Genomic DNA, 19,262 nt, shown 5'->3' with positions numbered 1-19,262 from the left:
ATAATATGCTAAAATTAAAAAAAAAGATTTGGAAAAAAAAAAAAAGACTCCTCATAAAGTAGTTTAAAAAAAGATGACTATCCCATTATTAGAAAAATGGGCAAAAGGACATGATTAGGTAATCACAGTTAGGGGTAAAAAGTATAAGTGTACACTAAATATTCATATTAAAAATGTTCTGCTTCATAGTAGTAATAATTAAAAATGATAATACTAGTAATAATAGCTGTTATTTATTTTACATTTCTATTTGCCGGATTATGTTAAATGCTTTCAGTAGATTAGCTAATTTAATCCTTTGAAAAGCAAGTATACTATTATTATCATTTTATAAATGATATCTGAGACAGGAGATTAGGACCCTTGCCCTAAGTGACAAAACCATCAAGCGGTTGAGCCGAGATTATAACCCAGGCCATCTGACTCCAAACCCCTGCTTCCCCTCATTTCTCACAGAAATAGATTAAAACTACCTGAAATTCTACTGCAACTTACAGAGAAATGGGTAACTTGCTCTAGATCACATAGCTTGCAAGTGATAAATTGAATTAAAAATTTTAGAGAATCACATGAGTAGAAGAAAGGAAAATGGGGTAAAGTGAGTAAGGTGAGCAACAAAGTATGTTTTAATTTTACAAATCCACTATTTCTTTTCAGAATATTTAAAAGATGCTTCAAAGAAGATGAAACGTGGGCTTATGTTTGTAAAGTTGGTTAACCCATGTTCAGGTAAGTTTACTCTTCTCTGGTGATAGCTTGAATATTTTTAAATATTGTGGCTGATGCTGACAAGTGTATATGTTTATTTTCCTTTGTATCTTCATTCTTTCTTAATAGCTTCTAAAGTTAAGATGGCATCATTAGGTGACAAAAGCAAGCTGCTGCCATTACTAGTCTTCCCATATATTTCATTTGACCTAACAATTTTTTTATTTCTTCTTATAATTTTAATCCACAGAATTGTTCTGTCATCAGAAATGCTGGCAAACCAAAAAAAGTAGCATGTTTGAGTTCTTTCTGAAAACAGATTAATTTTCTTTGACTTTATTAAGCCAACTTTTCTTAGAGTAGTTATCCAACATTAGCTTCCATTTATATTCATTATATGTTATAAAGTAAAATAAACGAGTGAAGAAAAAAAAAACCCAGAAGGCTTTTACTTGACATGCCAAGATTTTGATTAGTTTCATTTTTAGCTGTACTTTCCTTATTTTGTTCTGATCAAAAAGTAGTATATTTTTCCCTTTCAATGGATGATTTTTTTTATTTAAAAACATTGTATATTGAAGAGATTCATATTTTATTGGAAAACAATTTTAACTTTATATTCAGTGCATTTTCAGTTTTGTCTTCTTTTAGGTAAAAATATTATTATATACTCTAAATATGTAGTGATATTGATGATGTTATTTATCTTTATGTAGAATAGTGTTTTCATTAATTTATAAGGTTTGGGGAGATACCTGATACTTAAAAATTAGAGCTTTCTCCTAGTGACTATAATACTGAATAGTAAAAGTAAGTGAGAGCTAGTGGGTAGTGCCTTGTTGTTGGAGAGACATATAAATAAAAGCAACAAGAGAGGGAAAAAAATTTGTCTTCCTCCAGTGTTCTCTTCCTCAAAATGAAATTGAATGTAATTGATCGGTAGTATTTGGAATTCTTAGTTACACATAAGACTAAGTTGAAGTGAGAAATATTTCTTCAAGAGTTTTAGGTAGCAGTAAAGGTTCTAAAGCATTTAACAAAAATACAGGTACAAAGGAAAAACAGTCTTCTTCTTAAATTTGTCTTCTCTAACTGCCCATAAACATATTTTTATTTGCTACATTGGCACTGGAAAAATAAATGCTGACATTTGCTGAGTACTTACTGTGTACCAGGTACTGTTTTAGGAAATTTACAAGTTTTCTTTTTTTAATACTTATAAAAACCCTATGAGATAGGTTTCGTATTGCCCCATTTTACAGATGTGGAAACAGAGGCACAGGAAGGTTTATGTAACTTCCCCATGCCCAGCATGTGGTGGAGATGGTCCTTGATGCCAGAGACTGTGCTATGCTTAGAAAAAAAAATTTTCATGAGTCGAAAGGCTAAAACTTCCAGATGTGCACAGTTTTCACTCCCTTCTACCCACCTACCCCTGTTTTTTTTTTCTGGAGAAAGAAAGGGAAGCATTCATCTCGTTGAGTGGGGCATTACTCACTCCCTTTCTCACTTAGGGTTGGCCTGTGGGGTCCGTGGGCTTGGTGCCTATCTATCTTAGTCACTATGTGTGGGGAGCCACACACTGCCCTGGAGACAGGGACCCACATGCCAGCTCACAGCATCCGGCTGAACCATTAATTTTGGTAGTTTAGGAGTGGGTTTTCCCTCCCGATATGATGGAGGATTTGATGAGAGGCTTTGTAGTGGTTAAGATAAACGACTTGCACTTTTTAATTTTTTGGTTTAAGTTCAGTGAGGATTATAGAGCTGGAAAACAAGCATCTGTGTATAATAGCTATAAGCTTTCCTTGGAGTCAGTTTGTAATAGAATATATCTATATATGTTTGTGTTCATATTAGGAACATTCCTCAGAACTATTGGATAGTCTTTTGATTTGTGTGTGTGCACACGTGTGTGTTTGTGTGTGTGCACGCGTGTGTGTTTGTGTGTATGAAAACTTAACAAATAAAAACCAGATTTGTCTTAACAGGGGAAGGAGCCATTTACTTGTTCGATGTGCGTCTACAGCAGCTGTTTGAAATAAAAGTTTTCAAGGAAAAACACCATTCTTGGTTTATAAATCAATCAGTTGAATCAGGTAGGTGACTATTGTCTGTATTTCCATTAACTAGACATATACTCCAGCTTTTCCATCCTTCACATTTGGGGCCGTCCCCACCTGGTTTGGAGTAAGGTCGGTGGTTTAGCCTTCCTTGGCATCAGAGCAGCTTTGATCCAGGAGAAAGGAAAGATGATTTGAGCACTAAGTTTAGGTCATTCCCTATGTGTCTTAGATGGTAGGAAATTTTAAACTGACAACTCTGATTTATCTCCTAAAACACTGATACATCCTTAGTCAGAAGTTAGATCACCTTTGTACCAAGGAGTGCACATCATGTTAACCTGGAAACTCTTTCTTTTGAGAATCTTCAAGTTTTTGACATCTTATTTCCTTGAAACTGGGTACTGATACAGCTTCTAAAAAATAGATTAGAATAAAATAAAGTTTTAAAAAAGCTCTGTCGTATAAATTACTGTACACGCACACACACACACACACCCCACCACCACCAAAGTTCTGTTTCTTTTGATGTTCTTTTAATTTGGGGGCAGTGCTGACTCAGGGAAAACGATCCCCGGAGCCCCATGTTCGGCCTCATGTTCTGGGGCTCGTTGGGGCGGGGGGCAGTCGGTGGATGTTTGGGGCATTCTGCATCCCTCTGCCCACAGACCGAGAAGGAACTGTGTACAGAACGAGTGATGCTGGCTTCTTCCTCAGAAGCACAGGAAGTTACGTTTCTCTGCAGCTTTACAGATAGACTTGACTATCCAAGTTCCCTAACCAATCCGTCTGTGCTTTCCCTTGACCCTTGCTTTTTTCAGCAATGAGGAAGCTTTGTTAACAATGATTTCTAAAGAAGAAATGGAGAGTTAAAGATCAATTTCAGTGCCTTGGCTTCCTCTTCACACAAGAATTTGATGCTCTTTGGAGTAAAATTTCATGGAGCACATTCTACCTTTTGAGAGAGTCACGTAGAATCTTAGGCCTGTCTAAGAAGAGTGTCTGAGTTTGGGATTTCACATGTATGTTTCAACAAATGGTTTTCACATTGAGATTGATATGAAATAACCAAGTTGTCTTTCCAAGACATTTAATTTTGTTTGTCTTGTTAATCTGCAGGAGGCCTTCTCCACTTTGCCACACCCATGGACCCTCTGTTTCTGCTTCTCCACTACCTCGTGAAAGCTGACAAGGAGGTGGGTTACCCAGTTTGGGGCACGTACAGTGAGGAAGCAGAACGGCCTGGTTTTGCTGCTTCTCCTCTCTCTCCTTTTAACGGTCCAAAGGTAGATTCTCTGTACTTCAGATTTAACATGGCGATTGTGAAAACGTGTGTTGCAATTTGCTAGTATGGGTCAGAGCACTGCCACACAACCTGAGGAATAGTATCTTAGTTTTGATCCAGTCTGGCTCTAGCTTGCCTTAAGCAACCTCTGAATTGCCGAAGTCACTGTGCTGTGTGCTTACTGGGTGACAAAGCCCAACGCTGAAAACTTTTATCATGAAGTACTCATTAGATTTGAAATCCAAAGCAAATGTTAAAATATCAACCACAGGCCTTAGGAGAGGAAAGATTTATCTTTTTTTCTGACAGGCTGTGGAATTGGTAAACCGGGGCATGTCTAGTAGAAGCTCCTTAATGGGGAAGTGCTAGTGAGACTTGAGGAATCCCAGATGGGTAAAATTTACCTTTGTCTTAGAAATAAAGACAGAGTTTACTAATCATAATAGTTTCAGCCAGAAGTTCTGAAACATTTTGTTTTCAGGATATATTTACACTTAAAATTATTAAGGGTTCCAAAGAGCTTACATTTCTGTGGGTCCTGCTATCAATATTTACTGTTAGAAATTAAAACTGAGAAATTTAAAAATAATTTTATTTATTTACAAATTAAAAATAGTAAGACCATTACATGTTAACATAAATAACACATTTCTAATGATACAAACAACAAAATGTAATGAGGCATGTGGCATCATTTTACGTTTTTGCAGATCTCTACTGTTTGGTTAGAGAGAACACAACTGGATTCTCACATCTGATTCTACATTCAGTCTATTTCCATGTATTGTTTTGGTAGAAGTATATGAAAAATATGTGACCTCATACATAGATGCAGTCAGAAAAGAGAAGAATAGTATCATAGCCTCTTCAGATAGTTGTGGATATTCTTCACTAATGCTACTACTGCAAAAGCAACAAGAGGTAGTTCTTAAAGGTTAGTTGTAATACGGAATCTGAAACTTTGTCAGTGCTCTGTTACATTAAAATCCATTGGTCTATCTTGTGCTAAAAATGGGTCTTTTTACCCACGTATGATTTTGTAACAGCAGGCTTTGGTCATTTGGAAAAATTGGTTCACAGATCTTCCAAATGTTGGCACATCTCATTTTATACACACATGCACGCACGTACACACACATCCTTTTGTTAATGTCATCGCTGATCCCCTAAAAAAGCTCTGCAAGTACTGGGAAGCTGTCATAGTGGCATATACAAATTTTCTACAATTCCAATTTTTGCTTGAAAGCTCAACTTTTGTCATTGGCTACAAATCCTGTCAGTCTTTTCCTTGAAATGACAGGCTCACTTCATTCACGTTCTGCCCAATTCCCGAGTCTGAATAATCATCTTTCATAGTGGATTTTTCAGGGAAAAATGATATCTATAAGTAGGCGGCTAGTTCCGCTCGCATCTCAGACCACCACATGAGCGTGTCTCGGCTGCAGGATGCAGCAACAGTGCTTTAGCCACACCCCACTTTTATCACAGAAAGTTTAAACTATTTGCACTCAGGGATCAAGACTTAAGTACAATTAATTGCTTTTATTACTCGTCGTTAAAGGATATTCTTGAATGAAACTGGCATTTTTTTTTTTAACTGCAAGTGCATGGCAATCTAAAGACAGTAAGACTTGGGAGATCTGTGCATTATTCTTACTATTTGAAGGAAAAAGGGAACTTTTAAATTCAGGTATCTCTTGGCACTTGTTAACCTAACAGAAGTCTGACAAGCTGTTACACGTGCTACCAAACGAATGAGAAGATTTCACCCTTAAAACCCAAGGAAGCTGCATTTGCAGAAAGCAAACTGGCCAGGTGCAGTTTTGTCCCTTCGGAAGGAGTTGTCACTGACACAGAGAAGTAGAGTGAGCTAGAAATAGGGCAGGGGCAAGGCCCTGCACCCAAATTGGGGGCATATCTTAATTAATGTCTTAATTTAGACAAACTTCACCTCTCCCTGCTGCTAGTAAAGCCAAGAAAAAGTAAACCTAATTGTGAGGAATAAACAATGTTCTGAATTCTTAGTCTGCACTTCTGGCCCGCCGGTGACCAGGCCTTATGTACTTGGGTCGATGACCTGATTCGGCCTGTCTGCAGCTTGTTGGGACCGAGCCCTCTAGCTGTCTGTTCTCGTGTTCTGGTCTACACTGGAAGCACACAGGCAGCTCTGCGGGAGCAGGTTCACTTTTGGTGTTTCTGTTTGTGTGGCGGCTGCTTCTTTCTTCAGCCCTGGAGTGAGGATGGGAGGCAGACGTGTGTCTGGGCCGTGTCTGGGCTCCTGTGTGCGGGTCAGGACTCCTGCTCTGTGACCTCAGCTGGTTCTTCCGCAGACTGAACGCGTTGCACCAGCCCTAGGCAATCTCTATCATCTTTGCAAGCTTCTATGGCTTCCAGTGCTTTTCTAGGTCTTTGTCCCCTGTTTCACCTGGTGACTGTGTGCCTGAGGGAGGTGGTGTGCCGCTGGGAACCCCAGTGCTCACAGAGCTGTCCTGTGGGGAGCTGAGGGTCAGTCCTAGAGCCTGGCCCCAGGTAGGGTTCCTTAGGTGGAACAAGTGGCTCTGAGCTAAGGTTTAAAGGCCCAGCCATGGTAATGGATCTTTTTCTCTTCTCTTTCTGTGTGAGTTGGTTAACTGGAATGCTTACCTTCTGAATAACTAACGTGTTTTTTCTCCCCCAGGGAAAGTTTCAACCCCTAGATCAAGTTGTGGTAGATGACGTCTTTCCGAATTGCATCTTGTTGCTGAAACTTCCTGAACTTGAGAAGTTACTTCACCACGTGACAGAGGAAAAAGGTACAACCTACAGGCCTTCGAGGTCAGGCTTATGGCTGGTAGAAAGGGTGGGCCTTCGTCTGAGAATGTAGCTGCTTACTGGGCCATTGAATGCCCTGCTTATGCTGCGCTGGCCCTAGGGGAAGCTCTCAGTCTGATTCCCTTCTGGTCAGTACTGTTTCTCGCTTGCACTGGATTGTTCAGTCTTTGGAACTGCAGTTACTGGAATCTGGTGCCTGTCTCCCACAGGGCGGAGATCACAAGGCGTGGCCTTAGTCTCAGTTCTTCTTTGAACTAGTTCTGTGACTTTAGGCAAGTCACTCAACTGCCTTCTGCCTCAGATTTCTCACTCGTAAAATTACGTAAAACCTGTTACTTAATTGATTCCAGAAGCATTTATTGAGCACCTACCACGAAGCGTATGTTGCACACTAGTGCTAAGCTCTGGATACTTACAAATAAGGCATTGTCCTTTCCTTCACTTTGTTCTGAGTCCGAAGAGGGCATATGACAAGCGAGGCAGTCACGACAGTGGAAGTGAACCCTGAGTTTTCTGGGGACGCACAGCACAGGTTCCTAATCTGGCAGTGTCGGGTGGGGAGTGCAGCGGGTGGATATTGTGTTGTCCCGGGGGAAATGGCCTCTCAGTGGAGTCCTGAAGGATAAATCAGAGTAGCAGCATAACAGAGGCTTGCATGTGTGGAAAAGTTTGTCAGGTTTAGGAAGCTCCAAGGAGTTCAGTGTGTAAGATGCCGGGGAAGGCTTTAGGTTGCTACGGAATGCTGGCGAGGGTCCAGACAGTTTGGTCTTTACCTAATGGTAATGGAGTGTGCATGGAGTTTTAAGCAGGGTAGTGCTCTAGTGTAGAGAATATATTGGAGGAGCTAAGGCCAGGTCCATGGAGGCTGTTGCCGTGATCTAGACAGGAGATCATGGTAGCCTGAGTGTAGGAGATGGAACCAGAAGGAAGTAGCCACATCTGGTGTTTGGCTGGTGGTCAAGGAGGAGGAGGAGTCAAGGATGATATCTGAGTTCCTGCCTGATTCACAGGATGTGTAGTGGTGACGTCCTGGAGACAGGGAACATGGGCCGGAGCAGTAGGCTTGGGTGATGAAGAGGTGAGTTTTAGATAACAGGCATTTGATTTTCAAGAGGAGGAAGTAAGGCAGTGTGTGTGAATGTGTTTTGACAGGTTAGAACCACTAGACAAACTTAGCATCATGTCTCCAAAAATCATCCAAGCAGTTTCAGGATTAATATGGAAACAAAGTGTGGGAACCAGAACAACAGGCAGATAAGCTGTGCCTATTTGGGTCACAGATGGTTTAACCAACTGTGACAGTTCTTCTGGGACCAAGAAAGAGGTGCTTCCAAGAAGTGTAAGTTTCTGGTGGGAAAGGAGAGAACCTCATTGATTGCCTTTCATGTTTGAGGGGTCTACAAATTCATAGTTGGCCACACTTGGAGCTCCAGTGTGGATCTGAGGGATGTGTGGTGCCAAGGTTTTATCAAACCAGTCCCATTAAAGACTTTCCCTGATGCCGAGTTTGGCATGAGACAGCAATCCTTTTGTGGGTGACAAATAAAGTAGGCCATAAACACTTTTTAAAACTAAAATAATACAGAATAATTACAAGTCATTTTAATTTTTGTCAATACAAGGTGAAAATGCAATTAACTCATTATCTAGAATTCTACCATTAGCTGTATAAGAGCAGTCATCTTAAAGCAAAACCCAGAAACCCAGATTCAGAAACAGTGTCAGTGCCTCAGCATTTGTTTGCTTACTGTCTGCAGCTGAGAGCAAGAGCTGCTCTCTCCCATCCCTTCCCCCTTGCAAACCAAACCCCTACCCATTAATTGCATCATTATCTGAACTTGTGTCCCAATCTCCTTTACTTCTCAACATTGCCTAACTTTTGGAAGTTCTGCACTCCCATTTTCAAAGCATCTATATTATCAGCCTTTATGTTTGCCAGATTTCTAAAACCCTAGGCCTCAAAATTTTCCTCCTTTATTTTTAGACAATACTAAGGCAAAGCATAAAGTAATTCAGATTAAATTTCACACAGTAAAAGATGCATGTAATCTCTAGAGGCTTGGCAGTTTCTTTATATCAAATTCTTCTCTTAATGAACTACAGCTTGTAAATCTTGAAATAATGGAAGGTTTAAAAACACAACCAAAAAATTTTGTAAATGGGGGAAAAACAGAAATAATAAGATCTCAGATGCTTCATCCTTCAAACGGCCTCTTCATAAAAAAAAACACATAAACAATTCCACATTACAGGCTTTGCCCCTTGACCCAAAACATAAAAATGTGAAATATTGTTCTTTATGTAAGGTTTGTGTACAAGGATAATGTACTAAGATGGACATCTTTTTCCATGAAGATCCACAGGGGAATGCTTAGCAGTTGGAAATTTACAACTAGTTATGAGAGGCTGTCGAACAAGACTCATGTAGGACATGCACTTCCAATATAGCAGAGCTTCCATGCCTGTTGTTTTACTTATATTATTTAATCCTTGCAGCGATTCCCTTTCATTGTTATTATAACCTGCATTTTCACATATGTGGAAACTGAGGCTCAAAGAGTTTAAGTAACTTGACTAGCATCACAGAACTTGAAGTGGTAGGACCAGGATTTAAACCCATGTCTGTCTGACAGCAGCGCTTTTCCTTCCTTCTTACAGCTGTGGGACACTTCCAGCATATTCTGCTAGAGTTTGTAAGTGGTGTCTCTTGTAAAAATGGAAACTTGTATTTTTTTTTAACCTTATATATCCCCTCTTAATAATTTCCCTTTCTGTGGCAAAAAGAGGGAGACAGGAAAGGAGAAAGAGAACTTCTGTAGCTTAAGGAAAAGACAGTTCTCTTCCCTGCAGTGGGCTTCCTCCAGTTTCCAGGCACTATGTGACCTGCAGGTCATCTTTCAGGGCTTGTAGTGGGTACTGGCTGCTGGTTTGATTTTGGATTATAGTCCATTTACAAATTAGTGTTTGGTTCCATTCTCTGGACTTACGTCTAGATTTTTAAGTAAGAAGCCAAGAAGACTACTACAGAGTGGTCAGTTAATATCCCTGACGGAGAGCGAAGGTAAAGAAGAAAGCTGATATTTTTTAACTTCCATCCTCTCCACAGGCACTTGCGCAGAGTAAAAAGTGAAATACTCCAAGTCCCCAGCCAGCTATTTTGATAGTAAACTCCAGATGTGGTCTTGAACTTCTATGGCATTAAAGATCTGGTTAAGCCTGCTAGGTTTGTGAGAACCTTCCCCTCCTGCCTTCTCCCTGGTGAATAAACCCAGCCACGGTTGTTTGCACCCTGAATGATGATGGCGGTGACCTTAGCCCTGCCTGCTTTATTAGCAAAGGAAATGATGTGTCTCTATTTGCTAGCTCTGGGGCTCAGAGCACGTTTCTTGCCAAAGAAGCTCACATTCAGTGGAGACATGGCATGGGAAAGGACTAATAAAGGGTCATGAACTTTATCTTGAATGTTACACTCTGTTTCATATTGCAAGCGAAAGCTGCACTGCGCTGTCTGAAGTGATTAACAGGAAGAGCCAGGAAAACTTACCTGATTAAAATACCCCAAGTACAGTTGCCAAGTTTCTTTCCCCAGGACGCAGGGAAAAAAAGAGACCATATGAGCTTCTCAGTTATGGAAAACATTGAGAAACTAGAAGTGAAAATGTGCTCTAGGCAGTTTGTTCAACAATACATCAGGGAAATTCAAGTTTGTGAACTGATTACCCAATTTCTGAACGTGTTCGTTCATTGTGGACTCACTTTTATTCCATCTTTATTTTGTAAACCCAGTCTTTCCAGATGTTTGAAACCAGTTTTATAGGCACCAGACACATAAGGAAAAAAACCTTTCCAGCATATGCACGTATTATCTACCTTACTAACTCTTACAAATATTAAATTTAAGACATGAATGAACATGCTATGGTATTTTTCATAATTGTGGGTAGTCTATGGCCTTCATGAATATTTTAAACCTTGTTTTTTAGAATTTGCAAATTTCAAAGTTAAGAAGCAGTTTATATACTGGGCCCTTCTATAGCATTCTGGGATATAGTGATCATTTTGTCCAGGAAGTGTTTAATTTACAAATAAATTTATAATTGTAAAACTTCCTTGACTGGTGAATTCTACTATACTTTAAGAAAGAGATAATACTGAAACAAATAACACTTGCTCAAATTCTTTCAGAAAACAGATGAGGAAGGAATGTTTCCCAACTAATTTTATGAAACCAGAATTGCCCCAATACCAAAATCAAAATTATTACAAAAAGAACATTAGACCAATATCTGTTACGCTTATAGACTGAAAAATGCTTAACAAAATATGAGAAAATCAAATATATAAAACCTAAGTGGGATTTGTTGTAGGAATGCAAAGTTGGTTAAACATTAGAAAATCAATTAGTATAATTCACCCTATTTACACATTACAAAAGAAAAATTATATGATCACCTCAATAGATAGAGAAAAGGCATTTCACAAAATTCAGTCATGATACAAATTCTCAGGAAATTAGGAATAGAAGGGAACTGCCTCAATCTGGTAAAGAGCATCTTTGGCAAATTTACAGCAAATGTCATCTTCATTGCAAAGAATGAACACAATTTTCCCCAAAGACTGGATGTGAGACAAGGATGTCTGCTCTTACCACTTCTCTTTACCATTGTTGTAGAAGTCCTAGCAGGTTCTAGCAGACAAGAAAAAGAGATAAAAGGCTACAGATTGGAAAGTCAGTAGTACAACTGTCTTTATTCATACACAATATTGTCACATATGCAGAAAATTCAAAGGAATCTACAAAAAAAGTTACTAGAACTAATAAGCAAGGTTTCAGGATAAAAGGTCAATATGCAGACATCAGTTGTATGTTTATATACTAGCCCTGAACAATTGGGTAATGGAATAAAAACATACCGTTTATACTATCATCAAAAATGATGAGGTTCAAGGGATAAATGTAACATAATATATGCAAGACCAGTATACTTAACGTTATAAAGCAGTGCTGAGAGAAATTAAATAAGTGGAGAAATATACCATATTAGTGGATTGGAAGCCACAATATTGTTAAGGTGTGTCTATTCTCCCCAGATTGTTCTGCAGATTCAATGTAATGCTTAACAGGCCTTTTTTTTTTTTTTGGTAGAAATTGATAAACTGATTCTACAATTTAGATAACTATGTAAATTACCTATAACAACTAAAACAATTTTGAAATCGAAAAACAAATTTGGAGAACTTATACACACTGATTTAAAGACTTATAATCAAGGTATTGGTAAAAGGATAAATATATAGATAAATGGAATACAGAGTCCAGGAATCAACCCACGCTTATGTGGTCAATTGATTTTTTTCAAAGATGGCAAGATAATTCAATGAGAAAATGGATGGTCTTTTCAACAAATCCTGATGGAAGAATTAGATAGCCGTATGAGAAATAGTGAACATTGACCCTCACCTTACACTCAGAAAAATTAATGCAAAGTGGATCACTAACTTAAATTAAAAAATCAAAACTATTGAACCTCTATAAGAAAACATAGGACAAAATCTTTGTTGCCTTAGGGAACAGGCAAAGATTTCTAAGGACACAAAACCCACTAACCATAAAAATACTATAAATTTCATCAAAATTAATATCTTCTGTTTTTGAAAGTCACCATTAAGGGAAAAAAGGAAATTGTGAGTTGTGGGACAATTGGAACTTACCTGCCTGGCTGGCGGAAGCGTAAAATGGAATAACCACAATTCCTGATTCTTCCGAGTCAGTCAGGAATTCTACTCCTAGGTATTTACCCAAGACATAGGAAAATACAAGTCCATGCAAAGACTTGTGCAAGAATGTTTAGAGCAGCCTTTTTTTTTTATAGTGCATTTTTCACAATGGGCCAAAACTGGAAACGACCTAAATGCCCTTCAGTGGGTGAATGAGTAAACAAATGTGGTATATCCATACCCCAGGATACTACTTCCGAATAGAAAGGAAGGAACTACTGCTAGCTACAACAAAGGGGGCGGCTCTCACAGAAATTATGTTGAGCAAGAGAAGATGGACACAAAAAAGTATAGACTATATCATTTCAATTCTATGAAGTTCTAGAATAAAGCAAGAACTGATCTGTAATGATAGATCAGTGGCTACCTGAGCTGTAGGCAGGGGAGAGAGAATTGGGGTTCAAGGGGACAGAAGGGCTCAGGGGAGCTTTTGAGGGTGATGGTTCCATGACTGCATACATTTCTCCAAACTCCTCAAGTTGAACACTTAAAATGGATGTGTTAATTATATGAACATTATACCTAAAGAAAGTTGATTTTTAGAAACAGGAAGTAATTGTCAATACAGCACTAGAAGCTAAGCCTCCTAATTTCTGACACAGTATTTTTTTCACATCCCCCATTTCCCCAGAATAATGTTGGCTTTTTTTCTCTCTACACTTCCCATCTCCCGTGGGACTGAGTGCCGGAAAGTAGGAGGCAAGCAGGGGTGAGCACTGGCTCCAAGGCTCGAGCCTGGGAAACCAGGAGTGGTGTGGGAGGAGGATGAACAGTTTGGTTTTAGACACACAGAGCCTCAGCTCAGGGCTCTGGGCTCCCTGGTTGGTTTGTGTAGTGTTGTCGAGTCAGGACGAGCGAGGTCACTCCAGGAGAAAGGTATGGTTGGCCTTGGAAGAGGGTGAAGCAGAGCCGGGAAAGGAATCAGAGAAGAGTCATCAGAGACATAGCAAAACTGAAAGGAAGCAGCTTTTACAGATGCCAGGGAGGAGAGATTTTTCCCATAAACAACAGAGTGGTGAGCAGTACTGAGAAGGGTGTAGACCTGATTGATCTTGGCAAGGGGGACATCAGATCCACAGTTCTGAAGTCAGCTGGGGTGGAAATCCTGGTTGCTCCTGCTCCATCCTCAGTGACTTTGGACAATTTACTTAATGTCCCTCCAACCCAGTCTTCTAAGATGGGGACAAGTAATGGCTTTCACCTGATTCTGAGATTTATTCTGACTGCTTAAAAAGGAAATGTATGTAATGAACTTAATGCAGGCCTGAATAAGCATTAGTTTCCAGCGCTATTATTAAGAGATCATCATTTTCATCGTTTTTTGTTAGCTCATGTTAAGTATTTACAAGGGGCAGGTGTTGTGCTATAGGATCTGTATGGATTATCTCACTTCATGCTAAAATAGCCCAGTGAGAAAACCTCACTTTGCACATGGGAAACGGGTTTTAGGAGTGAAGTGGCTTCCCAAGGGGACAGCATGTGCTGGGGTGTGTGTGAGCCCAGGCATCGTGGCTGAGTGTGTTCTCCGCCCTTTCTGAGAGAGCATTTTCCAGATGAGAGGAGACACCTGCCCAAGGGGCTCGGGGAGTGGGAGACAGGAAGGAAACCTGGCCGATTGTAGATGTTCTTTCAGAAAATATGGGGTAGAGGCAAGAGAGAAGTGAACAGCAGAGTCAGGGTTGGATTTCATAGGAGAAACTTGAGCCTTGAGCTTTTTTTGGAGATTTTTTACCTCAGGCAATGAACAGAACTTCTAACAACCGTTTAACAGCGTACATTTATTGAGTGATTGCTGTGTGCTCTTAAAATTCGCTTGATTTGTACATAGGCTGGGACATCATGTCCAAGGAGATTGAGAGCAGGCTCATTGGCTTTTGTTTGCCCAGACAGTCTTGGCTCCAGGGTAGCAGACATTGCGCCTTGGAATTCTCACACCTCTGGTAGAATGCCATTTGCAACCGTCCAGCCTTTTTGTTACTGGAGGGACACGTGCTGAGGAGACAGGTGCAAAGGTCCATCCTGTCTCATCTTGCCCACAACGCTGACAACCATAGAAGGCTGAAACAGAGAGAAAAGGCACAGGAACTAGGGCTGGGGACCTCCCAGGCCTTCTGCTGTAACAATGCATTCAACAGGCTGCAGAAAATTACCCCTGAATAAGTAGGTTCCATTTCCCACCATGATATGGAGAGGAGAAGGAGAAAGCCTCATTCTGTGTCACTGTCATGTGGTGAGTTCGCATCTGGCCCAAGGGTTTCCAGTGGTCATAAAGAGGCTCCTGCATGGAGGGGGCGGAGTGGAAGTGCTGCCCCTGCTAGCCACACAGAAAGAAGAGACCCACCAGTGAAAAGTGCTGCAGAGGAAGTCATGGTGCAATGGCAGGGTACATAAGGCGAGGTGGATTGTGATGAGAGGAAGTATAGGTTGTAAGAAGGGAAACTTTTATCCCCATAAAGGGCCAGGTTGAGCCAACCATAAATCTAGATTCTGAAATTGCTACGATTATATTGTTAATACATTAAAAGATACATATGTCTTCTCTTTTTTGCCCCACTAATCCCACCAGGGCAATACTTGCAGTTAAGATTTTTTTCCTGAATGTATGCAGTGAACTTCATTAGGCACCTGCCTTTAGTGTTAGTTTTCTTTCTTGGGATTTACATTTTTATATTAGAAAAGAAGTCTTTCACTGAAAATATTGAGATAAGCTTAAAATTATTCAGAAAAATTAAGATTGCTTAGCATGCTAGTTTGCTGAGTTTTGTAAATTTCCCTTTCTACAGAATTATTTGTATAATTTGAGGGTTTTCAGAATTCCCACTCATTTAGGGTTGGTTGACTCTGTTTTGGGAATTTTTTTTTAATATCTGAAGTATGCTTTCAGGTTTATAAATTAAGTTTTTCAAGAATATAAACAATTACGAAATAATGTTAACTTACATATGCTATAACCTTATGAGGTTTTTCTTTTTGTTTAATTCATTGTGCTGAGTCCTGTTTTTCTTTTAATCCAGAAATAGACAACAAGAAATATTACAAATACAGCAAAGAGAAGACATTAAAGTGGCTGGAAAAAAAGGTACAGTGTTTCTCTAGTATCTTGTGGCAAAAGAAAAATTTCAGTGCTCCTTTTTAAAAATCTTTAGCTAAGGCAGTAAGTCTGAATCCAAAGACCATCCTGTATATCTAGCGAAAAGAAGAAAACTGTATAGAAATATCCAAGCATGAGAAGGAGTCTTTGACTTTTTATCGTCTTAACTTGTGTGGCTCTGGAGTTACTTCCATGTTTTCTTGTGACCTGCATTCTCAGTTCTCCCAGGCCCCATTACTGAATGAAAGAATTTCTTGCTATCTGTTGGTATAGATTTGAGTTTTCCAAGCCAGATGATACCTGGCCTGGTGCTCACTGGGTGCTGCCAGTCCTGTAGGTGTGTCCAAAGTTTGTGTGTCCATGTTGCTCACACACAGCCAGGCAAGGGGCTGAGGGCAGAAGGTGTTCAGGCTTAGAGGAAGTGTGTCCTTAACACTGAAGAAGGATCATCTTCCAGGCAAAGTGATTCTAAGAATCATGACCTGATATAAGGTCTGGGGCAGTGCTTTTCAAATCAATTTAGTATTTCTCTTGGAATAAAATGGGATAGGATAGGATAGAATGTATTAAAAGATAGCACAGAGTAAGGGCAAGTATTAAGTATGGCTCTCTGAAATGTATATTTATATATGTGTTTGAGCATTGGGTTTCTGTATATTTCTTAATGTGGGTTGTGGTAAAAAAAAAAAAAAAAACTTTGAAAGCCACTGGTGTAAGGCTAATGTGTACTTTCACATTGATTAAAAAATCTCACTAAACCTAATCTATTAATGATAAAGTTTTTGCAAGATCAGTGGATACCAGTAGTTATTGTACTGTTTCCTAAGATTCTTGTCTATCTTTTATGTAAAAACCATGTTTGTCATATCACAGTACCAGGCACATTGGCAGCCCGGGATGCTGGAAATGAACCCTGTAAGATTAATCAGGCTTCTGAGGTGCAAAATAGTGAAAAGATTTTAAAAGTGCCATATTTCACTTTTCATTTGCCATATAGTAGTAGTATTCTGTGGAGGTGAGGAGTGAGTATAAATGCTGAGCAGAATCTTGGTGTTTCATTCTTGCTCTTAGCAAATGATAATGACACAAATAGCTAAGTGAAGTTTATACTTATGTTTTCTAGGAAGTGGGAAATTTATAGTTTACTCTGTTTAGAAAATTATTATATATAAACTTTGTGCCAGCTTCTGTTCTGAGGGCCTTATATATATTTACTCATTTGATCCTCACAGCAATCCTATGAAGTGGGTACTGTTTTTATCCCTATTTCACAGTTGGGGAACCAAGATATTAAGTAACCAGCCCATGGTTCCAGAGCAAACCCTAGCAGCCTGACTCCAGAGTCAGACTCTCAATTACCACAGTATGTGGCCTCTCATATTGCGCAGGCCTTAGAAAGTCCTGTGTTGAGACCATCTGGAAATACTGCTGCCACTTGGCCTTTCTCCAGATGGGCAGACATCTCTCATCTTCTGGTATCTGGTGAAGATATTTCTAGGTTCTCAAATACTTATTCCCAGATCTTAAAGGGTTTGAGGGCCGTCTGGAAAGTCCTGGATTTCTAAAGTTAAGTTGAAAATACCCTGCTTTTCTCCCCTCTTGGTTACTTTATAGGTTAAACAAACTGTGGCAGCATTAAAAACCAATAATGTAAATGTCAGCGCCCGGGTACAGTCAACTGCATTTTTCTCTGGTGATCAAGTTTCCAGGGACAAGGAAGGTAAGTAAATCGTTTCATCAGAAATGATTTTTGTCTGGAGTAAGTTGCTTATGTGTAAATGCCTATTTTATGAAGTAAAAATCTTAATGTCACAGAAGCCTCATATTCCTGCCAATGCCTCATAGATCTTGTGGCAAGTGTGCATCTTATTTCAGAAGCAAGAAATATTTCTACCGTGGATTACTTCTGTAATTCAGTGATACTTGAATTATTCATTCTGCATATATTTCTTTTACACTAATGTAATAACAACCGTAACAACCCTGGCTATCATTTATTGAGGTGTGTTGTGTGCCAGGCCCTTTGCTAAGTTGCCAGTATACGAATGTGCTCTCATCTGACTCTCCCAGTAAATCTCATAATGAGAGTCTTGGGGCTCTGTCCAATGTCACTCAACTAGTAAATGGAGAAGCTGAGCCACTGATAGAGCTTGTCTCTCCAGCCCACACTCTTAACCTTTTTGTTGTACCGCTCCAGTGGGCTGCATCTGTTTGCCTCTTACTCTCAAGAAGCATATTTCCTAATATAGGGCTCAGTATTTTTATTTCAGATGAAAAGTGATTTACCTGGAAATTTTTAAATTTTATTCTTTTATAACCTAAAAAAGGGCACATTCTTTTTTTTTTCCCAATGTAGTGTCCTCTTATTTTTATATGTACAATTGAATAAAAATAGCTACATAATGCAGTTAACATTCATAAATTGTGGGACAGAAATTATTCTGAACTTAACCTCCAATTCAGTATTCCTTTGTTTTGGGTGTACAACTCTGAAACATCTGGCTTTAGTTATTAAACAAATAAAAACTAGGAATAGCAGCCTGTTTGTGATTAATGGTAATTCAGGCAATCTTTGAGTTACAGAAATCTACGTTACAACACCTTGCACATATAGATAGTTGCCTACTGCCATTCTGGGTGTGGCGGACAGCACCCTTGCCATCCTGAGTTTGCCAGATGTCAATGTTTTTAATTGGCTTTAACAAAAGAAGAGGAAGGATCCAGTGGAGGGATAGATGGATGGATAAGACCATAGATTTTTTTTTTTTTTAAGTAGGAAAAAAGATGTTGGAGGTTAGACAGATCCTCTCATTTTAAAAATGGGAAACTGTGGTCTCCGAGAGGTAGATGACTTATCCAAGTTAGTAAGCAAGGTCTTCTGTTCTGAGTTCAGTGTTTTTACCAGTACTCGACATATAAGGGTCTAGGGGCCTTTGCTATATTGCCATTTAGTGTCCCAGCCATAAAGTAAGCTTTACACCCTGCACAATTTCCTTTTTTAGGTCTTTAGCTTGGTATGGTACTAGAAGAAGCAAATGAACTATATGTTGGCTTTCTTAAAATAGTTTTCTTTGTCTAGTCATGACTCATCGGATAATTACTGTCCCAGAACCACGAGCACTTTTTAAGAAGAGTCAAATGGTAACTTTCAGTTCTGCATTGACAGTGAAAATCTCTTACTGAAGACTTACTGAGATCAGGTGGTCACCAGACAGTAGTCATTTTTTCAGTAATACTGAGGCAGATCATTACCTTAGCTTGAAAGCAGAAGAGAAAGGAAAAAAGGAAGTGAATGAATATACCAGTAGCAAACCTGGGGTCTGCTTTTGGTAGTTTATGTCTCCGTGTGGTTATTCCATCTTATCATTAAGTTTGATTATCCCCTTATATTCTATAATACATAAAATACTGAATTCAGGAACAGAGTTTTGAAACAGATTAGATTGTCTTATGTAACTGCATTTTTAATTGATGCCAGGCTGCATTTTAGTGTTGAGCATCCACAAGCTTTAGAATTATTGATTAT

At 39.3% G+C, this 19,262-nt stretch overlaps 1 protein-coding gene across 5 annotated transcripts in view; it reads left to right on the top strand.

Annotated features, from left to right (window-relative positions):
• The window catches only part of RNASEH2B (ribonuclease H2 subunit B), a 54,773-nt gene that overhangs the window by 15,235 nt on the left and 20,276 nt on the right, over positions 1–19,262 (top strand). For all 5 annotated transcript variants that reach the window (XM_045567656.1, XM_045567655.1, XM_045567652.1 and 2 more), the window contains exons 2-7: positions 658–729; positions 2,700–2,807; positions 3,891–3,967; positions 6,734–6,848; positions 15,660–15,724; positions 17,351–17,456. In XM_045567656.1, the coding sequence (XP_045423612.1) occupies positions 658–729; positions 2,700–2,807; positions 3,891–3,967; positions 6,734–6,848; positions 15,660–15,724; positions 17,351–17,456 (543 nt within the window). The remainder of the gene's footprint in view (positions 1–657; positions 730–2,699; positions 2,808–3,890; positions 3,968–6,733; positions 6,849–15,659; positions 15,725–17,350; positions 17,457–19,262) is intronic.

This window comes from Lemur catta, chromosome 13 (genome assembly GCF_020740605.2).
Source record: "Lemur catta isolate mLemCat1 chromosome 13, mLemCat1.pri, whole genome shotgun sequence".
Taxonomy (NCBI): domain Eukaryota; kingdom Metazoa; phylum Chordata; class Mammalia; order Primates; family Lemuridae; genus Lemur; species Lemur catta.
Note: the sequence above shows the minus strand (reverse complement) of the source record. Positions and strands in the feature narration are given on the sequence as shown.